Source organism: Enoplosus armatus, chromosome 21 (assembly GCF_043641665.1).
Source record: "Enoplosus armatus isolate fEnoArm2 chromosome 21, fEnoArm2.hap1, whole genome shotgun sequence".
Classification (NCBI taxonomy): Eukaryota; Metazoa; Chordata; class Actinopteri; order Centrarchiformes; family Enoplosidae; genus Enoplosus; species Enoplosus armatus.
The window spans coordinates 9,077,694-9,102,926 of record NC_092200.1 but is presented as its reverse complement, the minus strand read 5'-3'; the positions used below and the strand labels follow the sequence as shown (position 1 = coordinate 9,102,926).

The 25,233-nt window shown below is 38.5% G+C and overlaps 1 protein-coding gene and 1 non-coding gene across 2 annotated transcripts in view; one reads left to right on the top strand and one right to left on the bottom strand.

The window, feature by feature from the left end:
- The window catches only part of vipr1b (vasoactive intestinal peptide receptor 1b), a 36,486-nt gene extending 24,538 nt beyond the window's left edge, over positions 1-11,948 (top strand). Inside the window, exons 6-13 of the mRNA XM_070927782.1 lie at positions 942-1,074; positions 6,690-6,843; positions 6,996-7,056; positions 7,163-7,235; positions 9,064-9,155; positions 9,722-9,851; positions 10,439-10,480; positions 11,757-11,948. Coding sequence (XP_070783883.1) covers positions 942-1,074; positions 6,690-6,843; positions 6,996-7,056; positions 7,163-7,235; positions 9,064-9,155; positions 9,722-9,851; positions 10,439-10,480; positions 11,757-11,948 — 877 coding nt within the window. The remainder of the gene's footprint in view (positions 1-941; positions 1,075-6,689; positions 6,844-6,995; positions 7,057-7,162; positions 7,236-9,063; positions 9,156-9,721; positions 9,852-10,438; positions 10,481-11,756) is intronic.
- LOC139304675 (U6 spliceosomal RNA) lies at positions 5,466-5,573 on the bottom strand. The gene has a single exon (XR_011599146.1). It is a non-coding gene; the product is annotated as a U6 spliceosomal RNA (small nuclear RNA).
- Positions 11,949-25,233: the final 13,285 nt, after the last annotated feature.

The window sequence follows — 25,233 nt, the reverse complement described above, 5'->3', positions numbered from 1 at the left end:
AAAGGTGTGAAAGTGTGAAATCAAGGCAACCAACAGGTTGGAGCCAGAAGGGGAGTTATGGCAGGGCAGTGGGAGGCGAGGGTAGCTCAGGGGGTTATTGTGAGGGGTATTAATGAGGGTTGGTGGGCTGGGGAGAGTCTGTTTCTAAATACAACAGAAGAAGAATCACTTCTGATAGGTTAAAGTCCCATGCTTTATGTGGATTACATACTGTATGTTATTTATTCATGAATTGAATGAGTTATGTTAACTGAATTGGTGTATAAACATAAATGTAGATGTTCATTTGTTAGTAGTGTTAGAGTTAGTATTTCTATTTCTATTTATGGGAGGCTGTGTGCATATATATATATATATATATATATATATATATATATATATATATATATATATATATATAATGTCCATTGTTGGATATCTCCTGGGATATTATACTTGGTGAAAAAATTGACTGGGCGCTGGCTGCATCACAGCTGAACATTTCCCCAGCCCTGGGAACAAGCATCGCGCCCATGAACACATCATCGGAGCTAATGGGAGTCTTGACACAACTGCAGACGTTTGTGCCCGTCTCTCTCCCTTATCATTTAATCTTCTCAAGTATGATAATGTAATCAGGAAGTCAAGAAGTATTCAAAAATTGATGCTTGAGGATTTGGAATTGTTTCTGATTAGTCATTTTGAAATCCACCTCTCTTGTCTTTATTGGCGAGGCGTGTGAAGGACCATAACAAGCGTTCATTGCGCTCTGAAGCAGATCCACACACACACAGTGATGAAAAGAACTAATGAGCTTAATTATGAGTTAAGTCAGTCTGTGATCTGCTGTCATTTTAAGCTATTAACCCCAAAGACATTGGATAATTAGCATGAAGGCCCTCTTTATTGAACTGTCTCTTTGTCTTGATCTGTATTCTTGTGTCCCCTTCTGTGTGTCGTAGGAAGCTCCACTGCACAAGGAACTACATCCACATGCATCTGTTTGTGTCATTTATCCTGAAAGCCATTGCTGTGTTCATCAAGGATGTTGTCCTCTACGAGGTCGGCGAGGTGGACAACTGCTCCTCAGGCTCTGTGAGTTCATTATCCAAGACGCTGCTGTTTGCTGTGGGTGTTTTGAGATGGACGGTTCTGGGCGTCGTTGAACCCTGAAGAAGTCGAACTGTGTAAGAGGCTCAGCAGGTGAACATGACACTCGGGGTGCGCAGAAGTGACGCAGAGCTGGTAGGCTAATTACCCACATTAAACCGCATAATGAGAGATGTCCTCGGCTCAAACGGGGACGAAAAGATGGATTTTTGTAGTGCTGTGTTTGACAGGAGACAACTGTCCAGGGGGCCCCGGAACAGAAGAAGGGGCCTGAAAGTTCCTGGCTTACTGTGCTTTAATTTAGTTTGGGAGTATGCAGCACCTAAGTACAACATCGACTGGCATAACGAGGGCCTGAAGGTGGGTCCCAATTTATTATCTGACCTTGAGGGTCCCAAAATCTAGTTTTAACACCCTACTTATTTACGTTTTGTGCTTGTGTGGTGCATATTTCTAAAATAATGTGTTTAATCAAATAGCCAGATAGAAAAACTGCACAAAAAGAGGATGACATGGTGGGTTAATGGGGGCCCAACAGCTCATGTTTGCCCTTTAGCAGGTAATATTCATAATTTAAAATAATCTGATAATAGTACATTTGTTTTCCAAATCAGAATCAGAAATACTTTATTGATCCCTGGGGGGGAAATTATACAAAAGGATTGACTGTTAGTTTGAAACGGGAAACGAACAGCAGTCTCCTGTGTTAAAGTCCAATGCTTTGTTGACCCATCCATGCACCCCGATGATGATGATGATGAGTCTTAACCAAAAGAAAGTAAAATAGAGCACATCGCACCCATTTTAGGATCTTTTAAAATTGTATTACCACTTTACATGACTCTGAATGGTTTTCTTACACTATCTCTCTCTCTGTACTTCATCAAACACAACAGCATTGAATATACCAACAGTTATGGAGAGGCAGCCTTTTCTTATTATGGACCAAAGCTGTGGAACAACCTGCCCATAGATATCTGTAAACACCTGTAAATTCCTTCAACAGTCGTAGTCCGAGCAGTAACTGTATCCATAGCCACAGCTTCAACCAGCACAGCCAGGCAGAGCAGCTGCTTACTGTTAGAGCTCGGCCTTTTGAAAGGAGTAAAGAGAAATAAATACATGATGTAAAGAGTCACACCATCTTCCTATTCATACCAGAACCTCTAAAGCTCACTAATTGCTTTTGTTTCACCTGTACAAAAACTGTCGTGTAAAAAGTGGTGGTTTTACAGGGGGATTATGTGCCGGACTATTTATTGGCTAAGTGCAAAAATGTCAAACTATTCCTTTAACAATGGAACCACAAAAAGGTTTTATCCTTATAACATAAGACAGGGAGAATAAACAGGTTGGATAGCCTTTCCTTAAGTCATGAGTGATTGACAACAAAAACAAGACAGTTACTGGATATTTAAATATGAATCAAAATTCAACCAGACAGCCAGACATCCCAAGGCAGTTTGTCCCTATACCTCTCCAGCAGCAAAATATATATTTAAGAAAACTGGATTGTTCACCTAAAATACCACTAACATAAAACTGCATTAAACAGTGGCTGAAGTTGTTAATCTCCTGGAACAAGGCTGCCCTTATATAATGTCAGTGCTCACAGGCCATTTATGCTTGGAGTTATATCAAACCACAATGTTGGGTTGTCATCCCGTCAGCTCTCCACACCACCACCACCACCACCACCACCACCACATACCGCTGAACCACAGAGCAGAGGTCCCTGAGGCCACACTTAGGCCTGCGAACACGAGGTTTATGTTACATGATGTGGCGTATGTTACATGGAGGAGCCTCCGAGTGTGTTTACTAGCGAGCTCTCTGGCCGGCTCCATTGTGTTAATGGAACTGTTGGTTTGACAGGAGCCAGCTGCTGTCATGCGTCGGCTGAAAAAGACATTATAGAGGCAGGTTTGGTGGTACAGCGCTCATCATGACCCCGGCATTACCTCCATTACAACTGTTGGCTCAGTTACTGTCTGTGTCTGTGTGTGTGTGTGTGTGTGTGTGTGTGTGTGTGTAGGTGCTCTGCATGCTTGCTTCATTACCCTTCTTCTACAGTTGGATATTTGCTGACCCATTAGATTAATTCATGATATAATCGCTGTAGGGAAGCTTATAACAAATGCATTATTTAAGGTGCCTGTGTGTTTGTCACAGTGTGTGTGTGTGTGTGTGGCAGCACTCATCCACATGCCGCTGACGGCAGGCTTTTTTAAATGGAGCTCCAGCGAACAATTTGTACTGATTTGCACGCATTAGAACCAGCAGAAAGGTTCAGAAGGCTCATCTGGGCCCATCTTCTTCCCCTCAACATGCCAAGTGGGAATCAATTTATATCGGCTACCAAAGCCCCATCAGCTTCACTGCCAGCTGCTTTAATGAGCTGTCCGAAAACTTTACCACAAGAAGTGGATCCCAGAAAACAAACACAGGATCACCGGTTACGTGTAAATTTACACTAGTAGCTCGGGTGTGTTTGATTCAACAAGCAAACTCACCGGCCATTTATGAGAGGCAGAGGCAATGCCGAAAGAGGAGTTTAGGAGTGGTTCAGTAGACCATCCTAATATCAGTAGTAGAAGAAGTTCACAGATATTTAGTTGAAGTAAAAGTAGCAATACCACCAAGACCTTCCTGACAGCAGTTATGATCAGCCTCATACATAATGATCAGGCTCATACATAAACTTAATGTCTGAACAATTTAAAGGCAAAACTGTCCATAACACACCATATGAACAGTTCATAAAGCTCAGACTTCGATTTCTTCAGACAAACATTTTCTATGTATGTCCAGAGCATATCATCCTTATGTTCCCTTTTTATTGTTCAGTTGACCCAAACAAAACCTTTTTTACTTGTTTTAATATTTAATGGGTTTTAATTGATTACGTGTTTGTTGGTTTCATTGTTTGGTATCGCCAGTCGACAACTGACATTATCGTCTAAAGAAACATCAGAGTGCTAAGCTATGAATGAGAAGCAGTTTGACCTCCACTTCTTCAGTCTTCAATGATGATTAATGATGCTCATGTATCCGTGAAGAGTTCGACTCCCCTGCACAGGCTCGGGGCTTTACTCTTCATTTTTCATGAGACACTTTCCTACTCACTCATCATTCTTAACGTTTCAGTTTGAGACGAAAGGTGAGGTGTTATATTGTGACTTGTTTGTCCTTGTTTCTGCTTTAATGTATGTGGGTTGATGAAAATGTTGTGGTTGTTCGTGCTTATTCATATCCACTCACACACTTCTTTATCACATTTGTGTTGTCCTTACCTCTCTGCCTCCCTAATATCCACATTTCTCTGTCCATAATGTGCTTCAGTCCATTCCTAATCACACTCTGTCCTCCTTTTCACCCTTTTCATCCCATGTCTCACATCTGGTACATCTGCTAAAGTGCCCAACACATTCACTCTCACAGGGTCATTTTTAAAATGGGTACAGTATTGATTTTTTCTCATCTGCGTGATGCCCTCCCTGTAGGATCTCTGGGATGCTCATCCCAAAAAAACAGCTTGTATGTGGCTCACGGAGCCAGACTAGGACCCACGCAGTGAAAGTGTGTTTTCCGTGAATTGAGGAGGCCATGTAAGAGCCACACGCTACGTACATCAGCTCAGCCCACCCACACCATTAGGAAAATGAACCTTTTTATATTTGTGTAACAAGTTCAACAGCAGCCTCACCGCTCGGCATTCGGCAGGAGCAAACTGAATTTTGAATGAATTCAGCCATCCTGATGGAAGCGTTGTGCTGTCAGCCAACCAGAATAGAGCTGATTGTGTTATCCTGCATGGTTGTTTCCGTGTCCCTCTCTTGTCCCCCGCTCGCTGAAATATCTGCTGGAACATTTCTGCACTTTGCTGGAGCATGGCTGCCTATTATCAGCGCAAAATATATGTTGTATAAAACACAGTTTGGTAAAGGAAGTGACATTCTGCATTTGTTATTATTAAATGGTACCACTTTCAAGTCACCCTTTACATGGTTTACTAATACTTTATAGATAAGTTATAAGCCATTAATAAACACAACACTTGGGCTGTTTAGTCATAAATAAAGTCATTAATAAAGGGTCAAGATTGATTTTTATTTTTTATCCTTTTTTTAAGCCCTCACCACAAAACAACACACAGAAAACCTAAACTCCCCTTCACAATAATTCATATTAAGCAAGTTTCATAGGATATCAGAGTAAAAGTAATAAACAAAAACACAATAATAGATAGATCAACAACAGTAAACACACTAAAAAATTAAGGACACAAATCATTAAAAACAACAAAATGCAAAGATATTAGTTTAGAATCAGAATCAGAATCAGAAATACTTTATTGATCCCCGGGGGGAAATTATACAAATGTGGAAACGTTTCATGAATTTGCATGTCATCCTTTCGCAGGGGCCATGCTAATCTTCTCTGTATCAAATCCAATTTCTTAGATGTGCTGCCTGAGCAAGCACAGTAGTGCTTATTACACTGCATTGAAATATACTTAATGGCTGCCGTGATCTCTATTTGTTTTTATTTCATTGAAGTGTTGTAAGCTTTAAGTTTCCCCTAAAAGAAACAAACAAGGTTCTGTAAGTATTTTCTGTCTAATAATTGTGGTCAAAGCTTCCACAACAGATTAATACAGTTCCAAAATATACTGTATGCATAAGATGTCCCTCTTCTGATTTACATCTGGGACACACTTTAGTACTTTTAGTACTTTGAGTTCACTGAGTGAAGCCTCTCTGCAGCCAAGTCTCTCGCTTTAAGCCATGTCATGCCATTAAATCTGCAGTTATAAATATTAATAATCCATTAATAAAATAAAATAAACATCAAGTTTGTTAATAAAGTACTTATGATGAGTTTCTCTCTTTCTAGTTGGAAGTGTTTGGAAGTCATTGATTGAAATTTGTTTTTGTTTTTGTTTTGTTTTTTACAACAAACATTGTTCTCATTATTGGTTATAACTGACCTATAAAGCACTTTCATGAATGAATGACTTTAATTGTACCACCGGTGGACCAGTTCAAGAAAAAGCCAATCATGCTTTGAATATGTTTCACACATTTAAATCAAAGTCCTCTATTATATCTACTGATATTATATTCATCATTCTGCTTCATTTAAAAGCACCAAGGAGAAATATCCACTATTAGACATATTGGAGGCAATAAAGCTGCTAATATTACACCATAAAATGACTACTTTTGCGATGTAGAATAACTTTTTTCATTACACTATTAACCTGTCATCATTTTTTATTTACTGAGAGCTCAGAGGTGGATTTTTTGTGATTAATCTGTAACTGAATGCTCAGAAGTACGTCGGCTAACTTGTGCTACCCTCAACTTGCTTGATTGATTGTTATGTTTTAAAGTTTTAACATAGGCAGCCTGCACCAAAAGTAAAAGAAAATCAATATATGCATTATTTTCAGTCTTTTTCCATTTCTGCCACTATATAGCGGTGAAATTGCACTGTAATTTCTTCATCTAATCTTGTTCCTGAATCCCTGTTCAATATATATCCACTTTAAAGATCATTGTGAGATTTATGCTTTTGTGTCTTGTGTCTGTTACCAGGTTGGCTGCAAAGTAGTGATTGTGTTCTTCCAGTACTGTATAATGGCCAGTTTCTTCTGGCTGCTGGTGGAGGGCCTTTATCTTCACGCACTGTTGGCTGTCTCTTTCTTCTCCGAGAGGAAGTACTTCTGGGCTTACATCCTGATCGGCTGGGGTGAGAAAGTCTTCCTTTTATGCCTTTATACGTCTCTGTCGTCCCGGGGTGAGACCTCAGCTGAAGGCGAACTACAAGTCGTGTGATCCATGCCGGTGGGATTCAGTAATAGCTTTGGTGTACACGTTTATATCTTTTTTTTATGTCCCTAGGAGGTCCGACAGTTTTCATCACAGCTTGGAGCATCGCTAAAGCCTACTATAACGATGTGGGGTATGAAAAACACCAGGGGACTGCTGGACCACAGTGCAGTATCTAGGTCTGATTTTGCTTTGATTTGCAACAACTTGTATGTGAATATTGTTTCATGTTTCTCCAGGTGCTGGGATATAATTGAGAACACTGATGTGTTCTGGTGGATCATTAAAACCCCTATTTTGGCTTCAATCCTGGTAAGTTTACAAGCTTTGAGCACTTTTCCATCACTCAGATTCCATTAAATCAACATTTATGCACCTTGAGCTGTCAACTTTAATTGCCACTGAGAGAGAAAATGTATTTTTCAGTTATGACCAGTCCACCTCAGACTTATCTGTTAGTGTAGTTTATGTGAAGGCTTTTGAACTCCACATCCTCTTTAGTATTCCTACTGTATGTCAACACAACTGAGAGGTTGATACGACCTCAAAGTTCTCATTTCACTTTGGAAAGTTAGGCAGGATAGTCACCATCAATTTTTGTTTTACTTGACTGACACATCTACTTAATTTTTCAGCTGTTTTTTCTTCCATTTCTATTTTGAACACAGTATTAGCATCTACAGAAATAACATGCAACTCTTTTCTATGTGTACAGATTAAACAAACAAGATATAATGTCTTAAAATATTGGTGGGTGTATTGAATTTGGTGAAAACCAAACTAGCTGCTTCCCCCTGCTTCCACTCTTTATGCTAAGCTAAGCTACCTGTACCAATAAGTCTGTTCGCTCTCTTGCTGCGAGTTATGAGAAGATTGATACTACTCTCATTCCTGAAGCTACAGCCAGCATCCAGTTAGCTTAGCTTAGCACAGAGACTGAAAACAGGGGGTAATAGCTAGCCTGGCTCTGTCCAAAGGCACCACCTCTAAAGCTAAATAATAATATATAATAATAATAATAATAATAATAATAATAATGATAACACCATGTTATATTGTGTATTTAATCGGTGCAAAAACAAGTCATGGTTTTATGGGGGTTATGTGACAACAAGACTGAGTACGCCCCGCCAAGAAATATTTAGACCCATACATTTAGACCACAAATGATCATGTTTACACCTTGGGCCAAACTTTCGGACCAAACCAGGTTAGCTGCTTGCTCCTGTTTCAAGTCTTTGTGCGAAGCTAAACTAACTGGCTGCTGGCGGTAGCTCCATATTTAGCGTACAGACATGAAAGCAAAAAGGTTGAGCTATTATCTAAAAAATCGGTTCATCTCTCCAGGGCACCGATCAAATCCCAAATATAAAGGAAAAGGTAAGGTGTGATATTTTCACCTCAGCTCACACATGGATTGAACCACTTATCTAGTAAGAAAAACAGACATGATCTGTATTGGCAGCGTGTGTGTTTGTGTCACTGTGAGCGAGAAATGAAGACACTCTCAGAGAGGTGTGAAAAGCAGGGTAAAGATGAGTTCAACAAGCAGGACTCGAGAAGCTACAGTGGTCATTATCTACGTCAATTCTCATCTTTTTAAAAGAAGACATTATGGGATGCACAAAGCAGGCATCAACAGAGATAGCAACTGTCACTGATGCTGATATGCTGATGTCCTGCTTTGTCGGCTTTTGCTCAGCAGCAGTTCTTGGCACAGCAGGTTTAGTTGTGTTCTTTCACATCAGGATCAGGATCAGCAGCCTGGCTGTCAGACCCCTCTGTCTCTTTCTCTCTCTGCGGCCTCTGAGTGATATGTGTGAGTGCATCATGATGTGTGTGTGATGTGTTGCTGGTTCAGAGGTCCGACACAAATTAACAATTTAGAAAATGCTAATTTTCCAGCAGGGCAGCAAAACAATCCAATCAGAGCAAGATTAAATTTGGCATTGAGTTGCATTTCTCAAACATTCCTCCACATCCATTCGATAAAACACTGGAAACATGTAGATTTTATAACTTTTTTCCATCAAGGGGAAAATTGAATATTGATTAATATTGATTAATATTTCATAAATCCCATTTACATTGTAAAATACCCTCACGCAGTCCTCATGTAAGGTTTGAATATTTTCCACAGATGAACTTTATTCTATTCATCTGCATCATCCGAATACTTCGCCAGAAAATCAACTGCCCAGATATTGGAAGAAATGAGTCCAACCAGTACTCGTGAGTATAATTTCATATCTTTTTCATAAACTCAGATAAGATAGAATATTAACGATCCCAACAAGGATGTGGGGGAAATTATGTTGTTTCTGTTTTGGGCTGAATTTGTTCGACATTCTGTGACAGTTAACTGCATCAAAGGAAAACAAAGATTATCTCAAATTAACTCAGAAAGCTGAGCATAAGATACACACATTTGTCCTGTGGGTACAACTGGTGCTGTAAATTAAATTTTTTCTGTGGCTTCTTTTAAAAATGTTATGCTCAGAGCAATGCAGGGATGACCAATCCTTTTTTCAACTTCAGAAAAGCACAGCACAGTAGTCTTCCCCCAGCCTGATTCTTCCTGTGATGGAGAGCATCTCATAAGCCAGCCATAATGCATGAGCTATTTTCCCACTGACAGTTTTAATGGTGTATTTTTCCATCTCTGGTCATCTGAGCTGAAATGTAAAATGAAAAATACTCTGGAGTTGCATTTCATTATTGGCGTGTATAGAGACAGATTGGAAATTGGTTTTCACCGTCGGGAGACATTTAAATCTGTTTTTGCTTTGTCGTTTCAGGAGACTGGCAAAATCGACGCTGCTTTTGATTCCTCTGTTTGGGATCAACTTTATCGTGTTTGCATTCATCCCTGAGCAAGTGAAGACTGAGCTACGGCTAGTTTTTGACTTGATTCTGGGGTCATTTCAGGTATGACAGAAGCTTTTTAGGAAGAAGTGATTTTAAAAAGCACATTCTACATTTAAAAGTTTGAGTTTGACGCCTCCTTTGAAAACAGTGTCCCAGAACACTTTGAGACATTTTTCTTCATTTTTAAATTGAACTTCCTTCAAGGTCCAAAGTAATGATTTGGCATCCTGTCAGCCCTGACCTGCGAGTATTTCCATTGAAGAAACCCTTGCACAAAACTGTGGCACATCTCCAGGCACTTTGCTGGCTGATTCAGTGGCAGTGTTACCATTTTTAAATCCTGGTAAATGATGGAGAATGCAGCCAGATAGGACAGCTGCATCGCAGACCGCTTGGAAACCAAGGAAACCTTTCCAGCACTTCTCATCCTCCCATCATTCTTCTCATCCCTCTTTCTCATTATTACTATAAACTACTCATTGTACACTATGCACTGTTTTTGTCAGTGTAATCCTTTTATTTGTCTCATGAATGCCACAGGTTGTGCTTAAATTAGAAAATAGCTGTAAAGACAATATAGATAGATTAAACTTCACCACGACACTCACTGTTATTGCTCTCTTATCTGTGTTTTTCTTTCCATTTAGGGCTTTGTGGTTGCAGTCCTGTACTGCTTCCTCAACGGAGAGGTAGGTACCCCCCTCCCTGTGATGTAAACACTGTTTGTATAAGCACACTGTTTGAAGATTTCCATGCAGAGGTAGCCCACAGAGCCGCAGTAATTCTCAGAAAATGTAGTTTGTAGTTTTTATTCTGTGGCTCCTTCTGTGCACCACGTACATCCACACACACACAGTCCTGAAAGGTGGATGGAGCTATGAGTATGAGTCACCGGTTGCTCCAGCTGTCTCTCCCTCCCTTGGACTTCCTCGCGGCATATTTTCTGCGCTCTGCCAGCAGGGTGGGAGGGCTGTAAAAAGCACAGCCTTTCTGGCAGGGAGCTATTCAGTGATGTCTGCAGAGGCTCTCTGCGGACACATTAGTTATGTTCGCAGTGCTGGGCCAGATTGAATCACAGTGATGGGCTGGATGGTGAGGCTTGACACTATGCTGCCTGAATTTTAATCTGGTGCACTTTTCAGGTGTCCTTTGTTAAGTGTAAAGCTTTGGTTTTTAAGTTACTGCAGCCTCAAGAATGGGACATGGTCCTGGAATCATGTTCATTGTTTGTCACATTAGTGGCACATGAAGTCACTGTAAAACACATGAACTGTGATATCAACAAAAGACAGAAAATACAGTAATTTTAACATATAGGAAAACAAAATCAACCAAAGGGCATAAAAATAACAGTGGAAAGTCATTACATCTACCTAATTCATATAAAACAATATTTACAATGTCAAGAATACACTTGCCAGTTACACTAACGCAGTCTAACACAACTGTCCTGCAATGTTCAGCTTTTGTTAAAACAGTTTTGGAGAGGTATTATCATATTGGAGGATGTAGTTTTTGGTGCTGTTCAAATGTATTGCGTTATACTGAGAGGTATTTCTGTTCTTTAGCCTACCCTCACTGATATAAATGGGGTGGACAAAATATTAGAAACCTGAAACCTGTTACTCTTTTGATTTTCTCTGGATTCTTTAAATGTTTCTTCTCTGTCCTTTACCTCTGCAGCTTTAGTTTCTGTTGGTGGCCATGGCAACCACCTACTTTTTCTTTTTGTTAATGTCATATGCACTAGACAGTTTTTACATTGAACGAGGTACATGCTTACAGAACAAATCTCAAAGCTTTTATGAACTTGGTATGAGCTGTATGGTTATTGTCTTACATAAATATTTCAGGGATGGTAACTAAAACTTCGGTATTTACAATTACAGTTTCAATGTATGAATAAGGTACCAACAAAATTACATGTTGGCTGTGTTAAAGTGTTATTGTTCTAATCCGTTGCAGGTCCAAGGAGAGATCAAGAGGAAGTGGCGGAGGTGGCACCTGCAGAGATACATGGGCTCGGACACCAAATACCAACATCCGTCTATCGGCAGCAGCAACAACTTCAGCACCCAGATCACCATGTTGACACGCTGCAGCCCCAAAACACGCCGGGGTTCGTCCTCCTGTCACGACGACCTGTCTAGCATATGACTCACACAGACATGCACGCTGTACAAAACACTCTCATGCCAAACTTAAGGCAGAAAAAACAGCATATGTAAGCTCTAAAAAAATACACACTCCATTAGCACATGCACTCTTGGAGGACATTGCTTGAGTGATGAGTAGGCAGAAGAAGAAAAAAAAGGATATAAGAAAATAGTGTGAATGTAATCAGCTTCTAAGTTTCTTTAAAAAAAAAGGTTTAAGTGACAAAGATACAAGCGAATTGCTTCACAAACGCACAGCTTTTGCACCTTTGAATGAGAACCATTCGCTTTTTGGCTTTGTGTTTCATGGTTCAGTGCACATGAACAGGTGAATTTGTGAGTCATACCATTATAGTCAATCGATATTACGTTCCCTGTGCACTCAGATGCTGGGCAATGCAAAATGTCACTTATTAATAGGGTTAGGTGGGAGATCCAAGTGTGAACTGCACCAGCAGACCTTCAATCTGTAATTATGCGCTGGTTAAAAATCACTTAGAGTATCCCTGCAGCTTCAAATGAACAGGGCTGGTGCAAAGACACAGACATTAGAAGAAAAGGAGCTGATGTGTTTATTTTTTTTAACGTTGTTACAGTGTGTGCAGCGACATCGCAGGCAAAGAAAAGTACCAGACATTCATTATGGCGGTGTGTTTGAGCGCTGAATGTGAGTGGGGTTGGAAAACATGTTTTAAAGGTAAGAAACAGAGAAGAATGTAAAAGAAGAAAACTGTTTTCCTCACTGTGTTGGAAGACAGAACAAGAAAAACTGAAAACTTTATTTCCACAAATGCCGAACAGGTGAGGCTTCAGACCGGGTGACCAGTGTGACGCTGATTCACAACAATGGCTTTGGAGTATAAATGCCCTTCTCTGCACTATCACTCTCATGAGAGACTGATTGCCCTTTGCCTTCCCTTTAATTAGTATGACCTTCCCTCTTTTGTTTGTTTGATTCTGAGCCTGTGATAGGGTTGATGTGTTTTTTTTGTATTTGAGGCACTCTGGCAGTTTTGCTCTCCAATCACTGACGAGTGCCTGCTTTCAGTGTTTTAAAAGTGACACTTTTCAATCAAATCTTCGCTGGCTGTCATGCTGCGCAGCAACTCTGGAGAGGAAATGCCTTTAAGCAACACACTCTTTGAATGTTTGCATTAACTTGGAAGGAGTCATTTAACATTGTACAGACAAGTATACAGTGTAAAGGTTGTGGCTACAATATCAGTAATGTATCACTGTAATTGTTTGTTCACTTGATTGCAGCATGTGGGATATAAAGCCTCGCCAGAAACATAAAATGTCTTTCGCACAAGCTTGTTTATGTAGCAGCTAAATAAAAGACACTGCATTACACTTGACTTTTTAACAGTCTGCAGACATGTCCAGAGAAGCTTTCTTGTTCATGTTTTGGTAGACTGACTGGAGCTTGAACTCCTAAATCCTTCATTGTGAAAAATATTTCCCGAATTCTCCATTGACTTGTCAGGTTTAAACTTCTCCACGGGGGGAGTTTGAAACTGACAAGTCAGAGGAGACTATTGGAGCCACTATGTAAAGCAAAGCAAGGTGACAACAATGCTGTTGTGCTTTTCAGCTTACAAGGTTGGACTTGAAAGTCACTCGCATGTTCATGCAAGAGGGAACATGAAGAAGGTCCAGCTTTACCTGGAAAACAAGCCATCATCCCAACCCACCACTGATTTAAAGGGCCAGACCACCATAGAGCACCATGTGAAAATACATAACCAACACATGCTAATGATGATGAACAGCAAAGGCCTTCATATGGGATGTTTCATTGGTGACAAAAGCTTACAGAAATAGTGCTACATTTTGGGGAATTACGCTTATTCACTCTCTGTTGTTAGATGAGAAGATTGATACCTCTCTCATATCTGTCCATTCCAGCAGCTGGTTAGCTTAGCTTAGCATAAAGACTAGAAGCAGGGGGGAAAGCTAGCACGGCTCTGTTCCACAGTAACAAAATCCACCTCCATCAGCACATCGCAAGCTCATTAATGAACACGTTATATCTCATTCTCGTGAGGTCTTGTCATCACCTTGAGGTTTCCAGGCAACTACTTTTATACTACTACTTTTGGAAAGCAGTTTCCAGTCTTTGTGCTAAGCTAAGCTAACCCGCTACTGTAGCTTCATATTTAGCATACAGATATAAGAGTGGTATCAGTCTTCTCATCTAACTGTCTGCAAGAAAGCAAATAAGTGTGTTTCTCAAAATGTCAAACTATTCCCACAAAGGCTCATTATCCCACATTGTTTGGTGTCCTCTGTTGTCTAATGTAAAGTCTAATGTAATTGTGAGAATTTGCCAATGTACCTCTCATAATGGTGAATGTAAATAGTACTGACGAAACAATCCAAGTACACAGAGTTTTCATATCCCGTCACAGGTGTTGCTAGATATTATCTTTTAGTGTTTTTGTAGCCTGTCGTGGTTGTTTTGTATCACTTAGATAATATCAAAAAGTGATATTGAATCAACAATGATTCTAATTCTTAAGTATTCAGTATTGAAGTATGTGTAATACAGATTTGTTTATTTGCAAACTGGATATTGTGTTGTGTATATTTAAGATTTGATTTGTTTGGTTTACTGTTAGTGTAAGAATACCATTGTGAAGCTACAAAATGTAATATACGTTAGCTTATAGTATATAATGTTTTATTAGCTTAAGTTGACATTTGTGTACACATACGGCCACTTCTTGATTTTAAAATAATAGTTTTTTGTACATTATTATTATTATTGTTATTACTTTTGTTGTACAGTGTATGTACAGAGTGTTGTCTTGGCAGGAACTTTACCCTAAAATTTTGACATTGTTCCACTCAAACTGTATGAAATAAATTATTTAGAAATATACAGAGATGGGGGAAGTTGAAACTCCATGTCATACTTTGCCTCAATGTTGTTTTAAATGTCTATAGCTTTTGTTAAGATGAAATTATCTTATTATTAGTAAGTTTCTGCACCATGAAGAGTTGTAATGTCCTCACTGATGGCAACATATTGTTCTCTAATTGAAGCTTATTTCGTGCTCTCTGCTACTTGACATGGCCTAATGTTGAGTCATTTTTTATTTCACTCCCAGAGATGCTCACATAAGCTTCAGGCTCAAGTTTTGCATGCAAATATGCGAATCCCTGTTAGTTCAACGTTCAACAAGCTGCATGCAGGTCTTTTTCATCTAAATATTCATATTTCACAGTCGATGCATCCTCCACCAGCAGTCTGAAGATGACCTGATCAAATGTGCTTGCGTTCAATATGCAAGCAGACAGCTTGATGTTCCAACTGATATGAAAGTGTAATATCATCAGAAAGCAGCACATTAGGTTCTTTAGGAAACAATGTGTTTGTAACAGACAGCTCAAAGGGTTCGAAACGCTCTCTCCAGCTCACAGAAAGCAATTATCCCAGTAAATGACTGTACTTTTTCACTTCATTGTGTGCTGATTCAGGTCACAGTGCCCTTAAAAGACAATAACGTCTGAAAACCGAGAAAGTACTTCTTTTAAAGGCTTCAGATTTTCAGCTCAACAAAGCTGCTATAAGCTATTTAACAAATGATTTACATAAATTCACTCAGAAATCAATGATGGACAGTAAATGAGTATGTTTATTCACATACTTTGAAGTGGGTCACTTACTTTACAGATTCAAATTGTGCATTTAAACATGAATAAAACTATAAAAACGATGATTGCTATAGTTGAAACTAACCATAGTTGGACTTCAACGTTAAACACCACTGACACTGACTTTAAAGGCACCATCTGAAATGTAAAATTCAAAAACAGGATTGGATTCATCTATCACTCCCAACTTAATTGACTTAAGTGTCTTGTTTCAAGGACAAACATTAGACAACAACTCCAGTTATTCATGTTTTCTAAAGCTGTCAAAGGTTTACACACACAGCAGTAAAACAGGCCTAACATTCAGTTATAAGATCAGAAACCGACAAAATGTTGATTTTTTTTAACTGTAGGTCAAACTCTACAGTTATATATGTGAATATATCTAACATATCTGGACTGCTTTAATAGTTTTAGTTAAGAAAATTAGAAAACATGATACATTGTTAGTGATTAAGCTACACACCAGTATGTAAAGTTGTTGAAATTAGCTCCACCTCAGCCAGCTACAACATTAAAATGCTGCATAAGTAATAATATAATAAAATTCACTCTACATTGGACCATTTTGCATAATGAGTACTTTTACTTTTAACACTTTACACACATTTTGCTGCTCATACTTTTGTACTTTTCCTTAAGTGAATCAATCTTCCAAAGGTCAGAAATCAAAGCAACTCTCACTCTAGTTCCTCCCAGTGCCAGTTGCACTTCAGTTACAATATTTGACAGGTAGGACTGACCCGCTGAGTTTGCTTTGGTGTAATGAAACTCCAGCTATTTGAGTTAATGCGTGTATTGTCCCTCAGGTTTATTGGTTCACTCGCTGCCTTTGAGCGCAGCAGACCTCTCGCTGTGCTCAGCATCATGAAGAAGAGCGAACTCAGCCAAGGCGAGACGCTGTGTGCCGTGAAAAGATGAACAAACACACCCTGCCATGCCTGCTTTCTCAGATCAGCTGCTCTCTGGAAGATTGTTTCATTACCTCTGTTCATAAAGTGGAAGTGAGCCTGCATATAATACGATTAACTATTCATAGGAACTGTAACGATTGTAAATAGAGGGATTTACAGGGTTGAAGGTTGCTGCATGAAATTTTAAAAACATATACAAAGAACATCAACCCTGAGCCCCATGTGTTGAAATATGCTCATCAAATATATACAAATATGCTTTGTTGTTGTATATTCAGTCATCAAATTATGCATTCATCATTTATACACTGTGAGCTTAAAAATAGTGTAAAAAGATATGCCTTTAGAGTCATATAGGTACTCGCTGTCAGAATCCATGAAACAGGCAGTTGGATGCAGGCAAAAGAGAAGATGGATGAAGTTATTTTCAGATTCCCAGCGAAATGTGAGACAGGTGTCTTGCCTTTAAGGTTCTTTCAATATTCATGACGCCGGTTAAATATTCATGTGACAAATAAGGCAAAGTTTGGAAAGGCAAGTGATTGAGCAAACAAGTGAGCTCTGTCCTAACAGCTCAGAGGCTGCTTTGATTATCTACACCGTCATCATCATCACCAGCTCTTGAGAACCTGACTCCTGATTTAAAGAGAAGTCGTCTGCCAAACCTGATCAGATCTGATCTGTGGCCGGGAGTCATGTCGACGAAGATCTGAGGTTTACCCACTTTTCAGAGGCAGAACTGGAGGAGTAAGTCATTGTCTAGCATTGATTTCATGACCTCTGTGGTCGGGATTCTCTCCAGTAAATGGCTGTAATTCACAACCGCGACTACTTGAATGAATGAATGATGGCAAAGCCTGACTTTCTCTTTTAAACAAAGACTTACAGGGACGATGTCTTACTCAGCTTTGAGCTATTCATTTGCATTTAACAAGAGAATACAAAAGCAAACTGTATTACCTTGAACTTTATGAACATTTCACACATGGTTTTGGTAAAAGGTAACTAGTAAATAGTATTATACATATAAAGAAAATGTTGGTACATTTCGAGGTCTAAACTTCACATCTCAACGAGTTGGGAATGACAAAAAATCCTGAATTCACCTCTTATATTTAATATAAGAAATAATATTAATGTGTCCAGACCTCAGAACTGAAAGCAGAGCAGTATCTTGAATATATACAGTGGAGATATGCTGCATGTAGATATTTGCTCTCATGCAACCAACATTTGTAACATCTCAAGCCTACTGTAATCACATCAGTTTTTATTGTCATTTAAATATGAAGACATTAAAGTTGTACTAATCAATATTTTTATCAATGGGTCAAATGACTACATGCAATGTGAAAGGGGTCACTAGTTGTAACTAGATAATTATCACAAACTCTGCAGTTCCTCACAACTCAATGTAGCGTTTTAGTGTCTTTGAGCTCATTGTTTTGGATTCAAGGCCCCTCAGCTTTACTGTTTTGGTTCAGTCTTACTGCTCTCATCAACCATGTTTGAGAGTTTCAGAGTGAAAAAGCTGCAAACTAAATGCTCAGCTGGTAAAGCTGGTGAGAAAAGTGGATCATTTAGCGGCTAAAGAGTCAGATATTTCCCTCAGGAGTTGGTAGAGACCAAAAACAGAGCAAAAAGAGAATTTTGGAAGCACTGGATGTGTAAATAAGCCACTGTTTCCCAACATGTTCGCCATAACAAATGTGAAAGATGTCATGGCGCCAATGTTTTCAGTTTGTTTTAGCTTGTTCCGCTGCCGCCTAATGAACAAAACGTTTATTTTTTCCTTTACTTCCTTGGTCGTAATGGTGCATTGTTGTTGTGCCGCTCTTTCATCTTGATTTGTAAGGTACACTCAGTCATGATTAATGCACACCACAGTTCATTAGAAAGCCATTCTTCTAACATATGCACGGACATTCAGTATGCAAGGTGATCTGTCACCGCTAACACACACTATAGAAGAAACTGTTGTAAAGCTAAGCTCTTTGATTCATGTATAACCAGGGTGTAAACAAACTTGGGAAATTGTTCCACACATTTATACAATGACAGGATGCTTGATCTCACTTTTGACATAAATACATAATGCAGTTAAGGAAAATGTGACTCATGTAAAGCAGGCCACCTCGTCTGGGTGAAGTGATTGCATTGTATGTAGGTCCTGGCTAGTTTGGCTGGGAGAGATCTTGCACATGTTCGGGGAGCTGGTGGTGTTTATTGTACAGAAGCAACTACATTACCGACTGTTTTTGAAGCTTGGAAATTGTGGCTTCTCTGTTGTTGCAGCTAGATGTGTAAAACCTGATTGTTGCCCCCCACAAAAACCTAATTCTAATCTAATGGCAAAGCAGGTCTTATACTAAGCTGGAGATACACAAAGTAAGTTCACTGCACATTTTACATTATATACTGTATATTATTGACACATATATAGTATAGATAAACGATTCACAGATTTCTTTATACAAATCATATCTGTGCATTGGGAGAACTATGGCAGAAAAAAAGTTTGTCTGATTTTGCATAGTTTTGCATGTACATCATCCTACTGTCACACTACTCAATGTAACAGATAAAATACAAAACATGTCTTGTATGTATGGAAGAGGCTTCATACAATATATGTGCCCAGTTTAATGTATCATAATTAATATAATAATATAAATGATGTAGTGAATCCACTAAACCTCAAACTGAAAAAAATATGTTTAAAAACTGGTTGAGTCCTGAAATTATGACGTTGAACAGGCTTATGAAAATAACCTTGACTTTGCTTTCATCTGATTGCCTCTCTAATATCCCTGTGCTGAAGCTTTATAGATACCTCTCAAAGGAGCGGTTAGTGTCGGACTGATAACAGAGTCAATTTCAGGCCGCCTCTGTGTTCTCTGAATTCCAGGGTGGGGGTTGGGGGGGGGGGGGGGGGGGTTGAAAGGAAGAGCGATAAATCAATTGAATTATGGAAGTATTTTCTTTAAAGTTACATTGAGGTTTGACTGCAGACATCAAAACAGGGAAATGAAACAGCACAGCTCAACAGGACATAGATGACTCAGTTTAGCAAAGTTTATGTCCTTTAGATACATAACAAAGAATGACAATGAAGAGAAGATATGCATTCTACAAACAGGTAAAATATAATGATAACAATAACAATAATATAATAAAAGAATCTTAGATATTGCAAAAAGTGTTTTATGTCATATTTTACAATAATTTTCATAACAAATGTATATTCTATATAAGTTTTAAATGCTAAACTTATTAGGATCAATATCGTCTCATATTATTGATTCATTAATCAAAACCCTTCCCTAGCTGGTTTTGAAAGCTCCAGAACAGCTACTAAATGGACCTTGTGTGGAAATCGTTTCTCAGCTGCTGTTTCAAAGGCCAACCTCAGATTCATCAAATGTACTGTATCTCTTTGGATCAAAGTTTTCTTACAACTCGAGTGCCAGAAAATCCACTTACAGGCTGGAAAAGAAAAACTTGTACCTCTACAGGGTACTGGTGAGAGACGGCTCCAGAAAGCAGGAGAACCTTGTGAGTAAAGTTTATAATTTGATTTGTCTTTGGTTTGTGATTTCATGCATCGCTTCAGTTGAGCCAGTGGGCCGGGAACATCAAAGACTCCTGGTTTATGAATTGTTGAACATCCTAATAAGCATAAGGGACATGCTGTATAGCCTTAAGGTCTTGAGTACCAGACCAGGAATCAACACATCACAGTGGGAACACGGTGTGAATGTAAAAGCTTAGCTATTATTTCTGCCACAGCTACGAAAGCACACAATGGGAATCTGAAAAATGAAAGAATGTGTGAAGGTTTCTGGATCAAAAAACAAGTTGTTTCCTTTCAACAGGAAACTCATCAATCCATATTCAAGGTGATTAAATGACTAAAGCTGCTATATTCAAATTTTTTTTATATCAACAATGGTTCAAATTACTACATATATGTAAGAGGGATCTTACAAACTAAACTCAGTTCCTGTCAGGTAGTTAGCGTCTTTTAACTCTTTGTTTTGGCTTTAAATTCCACACCCTTTTCATTATCCAATCATGATTTATATATTTTTTTTTAATTAGCTATTATGCTACTCCACAATCTTTCCACATACTCTTGTAACTGTCAGACCTACAGCTTAATTTTCTTACTCTGCAAGACTTTCAAGCAGGTCAGCTATTGTCAAATGTTTGACTGACGTGGATGCAGATTTAATGCCTGTCAGCAAGTGTCAGTCAGTGATAATAAATAGCACAGAGACAGGAAATAGCCCAGTGTGTGTGTGTGTGTGTGTGTGTGTGTGTGTGTGTGTGTGTAATAACCATCACATTTGATGGTTATTAAGAAACATTAGATTATCACCTCTACAACTCAGAGGAAATAGAAATGGTGGTAAACCCTGGATTAAATCATCTGGGAAAGTCATTTGCTGTGTATTCTATTATTACTCCCAGCTGATAAGGCAAACATTTATCTTAAAACAAAAAACAGTGCTGCTGCTCTGTGAACATGTGGGAGCAGAGGAGGCACTTTGTCTGTAGGCGAGAGAAATGTGAGCCATAAACATTTGAGCAGGACCACCCGTGATGTTAAGCCTGTTTGTGAAGGGATCGGGGGCAGCTTCTCAAAAGCAGGAGCTTCTGCCAATTAGGATAAAAGAGGTTAATCTCTGCAAATGAGGATTACTGAGGTTGATTGTCTCATTTAGATGCATTGTAACAGAACTGGCAGCACTGTGGATTTATGATGCCACTACGAGCGCTGAGGGACATGTTCCATTTGTTTACAGGTCGCAACCTCAAGTGATCTTCCTTAATATGCATGAAAGTGCTGACAAACACTCGGCATGCTTTGCAGCTAATGACACAACTACGCCAATGTCTGTAGACTAACGACAAAAAAATAAAAGTGTCAACAGGGACACTGAGTAGATATTTATGGGAAGGTTTTATGGGCATCTCCAGAAATTAAACAGAAGCTTGTTTGTGACGTATCTCAGTAAAACACCTACTCTATTGATGTGAGGAGGATTAAAACTGGATTATCTATATAACAACATTCCTATCACAGGGCTCCATGCAGTGGAGCCTGACTAGAGCTAACGTTATGCCTTAGACACCTGCAAGAGTCCTGGATGAAATAAAAGACACATACAGTACTTTATTTATATTTAATTGAAACTGAGAGTTTTATCCATCCCCCTAAAGGTTGTGTCCTCTACCTTAAACTGTTGTTACAGAATAAAGATTGAACTAAACCCCTGAAGATCTGAAAAACACATGAATGGCACTGCAAACTGAACCCAACATGGAGTACTGCCACATATACAACACTTTGTCACCTAATTGACCACGTCAGAAACCATCGAGTCAAACTTTTGAGTCATTAACCTGAAAGAAAGGCCCGTTAAATACACATTCCCTTTTGAAATATCAGCCATATGAGAAATATCTCTGTATATCTGTTTCGGTGCTAACAGCCTGTAAGAGAAAGTTTGCACTCAATTTCACAAGGCTTCTCTAACCGACATAAATACTGTCTCAATGCTACTACTTGTAAAACGGTAGTAGCATTGAGACAGTGAAGATGTCACGTAGAGGTGTTGATAGGGACAGAATCCTTCTCCAAAGGGAGGCGTACTGGATACACTTCCTTGAGGCGATGAATGAGGACATTTCTTTTGCTTGTTTTTTATGAAGTGAATATAATTTGGGTAGTTTTTTTGGTTTTTCATGTGTTACTATCTTACATCATGGGACTCTATGTCTGAAAGGTTATGGCTCCCCCTATTGGGATGTGCTTGTGCTGGTTGCCTGTGCATATTGATTGTGAAATTGCCAGAAAACACGCTGAAGAAGGTTGTCTTGCCTGAAACGTTCATGTGGCAACATTAAACAGTCAAATTGGAGTGCTGTCCTGGTTTTTCTTTTTCATTTTTCACCACATTTAGGATCCAGCACCCTCTTTTCAACATACATTTGTGAGTTGAGCGCGTTTGACCTTCAAGTAGGAAACATAAAAATCATTTGTCATTATAGGTTTTTAAATAAACCTATAATTATTGTCTCTCTAAAGTGCTACTTGATCTGTCATTAAGCAAAACTCTTACACGAGTGATCAAATGAGAACACAGATATTTGTCTGGACTTATATATAATAATATACACTTTATAGTTGAGGTATAAAAATCTGAATTGAGTCACTGCTCCAGCTGTTCAAACTTCAATATGACCCTTGTAAATCACGGTCAGCAGTTCTCTGGGAATAATTGGACCATTTCCAGAATTGCTAAAATGTGCCACGTAACAAAACGATTAAGTATCCTGTGCATTTTATTCCCACCTTCTGTGCCCTTTCCTGTCAGGCTTGACTCTGTCTCACAAGTGAATAATCACAACTAGATTAGTTGACTGTTTTTTCAGTGCTGTGAAACATTCTTCTCTGGGGCACCTGCAACGTCAATTTACTGCAACAAAACTGCTATTGATCAGTGTCATCAACTAATAATATATAACTAACCAGAGCAACAAGCTGTTAAATGAAGATTAGTACATTGTCAAAGAGCTCCACCTGGTGTAATATTGGAAAAATACATTAATACATTTACATTTGTTCCAAGTTTGCTGCAGCAATGTAATTTAAGCCTTTTTATTCATAGTTTTGTTATTTCTTCGAGATTTATCATGTTTATCTTCTGGTGCAGATTCAAACATTAAAACTTATAATCTGCATGTTGCATATAGCGTTATAGCATAAAGGGGAAATGAGCCAAATAATTCTTTCTGTTGGTGTTGTCTGATCAATATAATATGAATATGGAGGTAAGGCTGATTTCTTGAACACACAAATCAAAAGATCAACAAATGGAAAAAAGACACTATTTATTAATGAAATGTCAGTTTTACCACCGCAGGAAAAAATAAAGCCCTGTAATCACCAGAGTATTTGGCAGTTACAATGAATGACATTGTTACATTACCTCCCATTATTACAAACAGGTTGCAGCCACAAAAGCCACTGAATCAACCTCATGTGATTCTAATTAGATACAAATGTCCTATTAAACATATTTCAGGTTGCCCTTCAGAACCTGAATGAGTTTCAAACCGTTATTCAGATTAGACTTAAGACTTCAGATGTTGATAAAAGAAAAAAAAAAAACATTAAGAGAAGGCTGCCACGTTTCAATTGTACAGTGTATTTATACTGTACGTTATAAACCTTCATAATTACCCTCAAAATATCCTCCACATTATTTGGTTCTACATCTTTAGAACATCGGTGGTAACATTATTAGACAATTCATTTGGTCAACAACTTGTAGGCTACAGTGGAAATGGTGAGTCATTTGTATAAAAAATATTACAGCATCACCAACGTCCTGCACAGAAAATACCCCGCAGCATAACAAATAACAACATTTCACATTTTTTATTTTATTCGAAATTTCCGTAGATTTCCGTAGACCCCTCACTCCTCTGTCATATGGTTGAACACTGAGCCAGTCTAATTCTCAGCAATTTACCAAACTATCTGGATAGCACAACCTACTTGTAATTGAAAATGTATTAACAAGAGGCTCAACTGTGTTATCTGCTGCTACGTTACATTTTATGCTTCCAGTGAAAACATCAGAGTTTCCTCACTCTTCACAAACTATGAGCTAAAAGAGACTTTTCCAAACTATTTGTTCATTATAGTGGAGGAACGTTTGAATTGTTGGATGAGATGTAACCTCTTTGTCTTCCCTAAAAATTCCCTCAAACTATCTTGATTAAAATAAGGGAATAGTTTTATGCCAAGGACACAATGCCACAATGCTACTTGTTTGACGAACACGATAAACTAATAATTTACTTCCCTCGCCTAACGGAGTGCAACTGTTTAGCTATTAAAAACTGAAAATCTAAGAAGCTAAATACACAAAATGTTAAAAAGAACTAAAAGGAGGCTTATACTTAGCCTAGTTATTTAGCAGCGCTACAGTGATTTGTTCTATGTTCTATATTATGTTTCTAACAATCTGAGAACTACAGATTGGGGTTTATAAACACCACTCTCTAAGACAGAAAAATTCAACCAAGTAAACATAAATCAGGATATAAATATCATTTTAGCTGAACCCAATATGGAACACATTCAAGAACAATTGCCCAACACAAAAAAGACAATCTAAACTTAATAGTGCAGTCAAACATTTTAACCCATCAAATCAGTGCTTTCATATTCTTACCCGCAGTTTACATTTTGATAATGATCCGTAGAAAAAGACAAACTTAAATATTTAAATCTGCTTCAATCGTACAAAAATGGGTTTAAAATGGAGTTTGATGTGATACAATTCTCCTTTTATCACAAACTGTATTGAAAACAGTCACATAACATACCTTATATGACTATGGGAACAACTGTCCCTCAGTATAGAATGTAATTTCCATTAAGTCATTAAATAACGGAGCCCTTACATTTGAACCTTTGCAAAGACTAGCTGAGCACTTGTCGGTGCATCTGTATAGAAGTCAACACAATTAAACAAACAAAGTAAGGCATGATACAACCCATAGCTTTACATTTACACCTCTACATTAGGTTTTTACTGTAGCCTAATGAGAAAATAATGGAAAAAAAATGAAAACAGCTGTATTGTCTGCTTTACTTACTAATCAAACTACATTAAATAATTTAAGTATCAC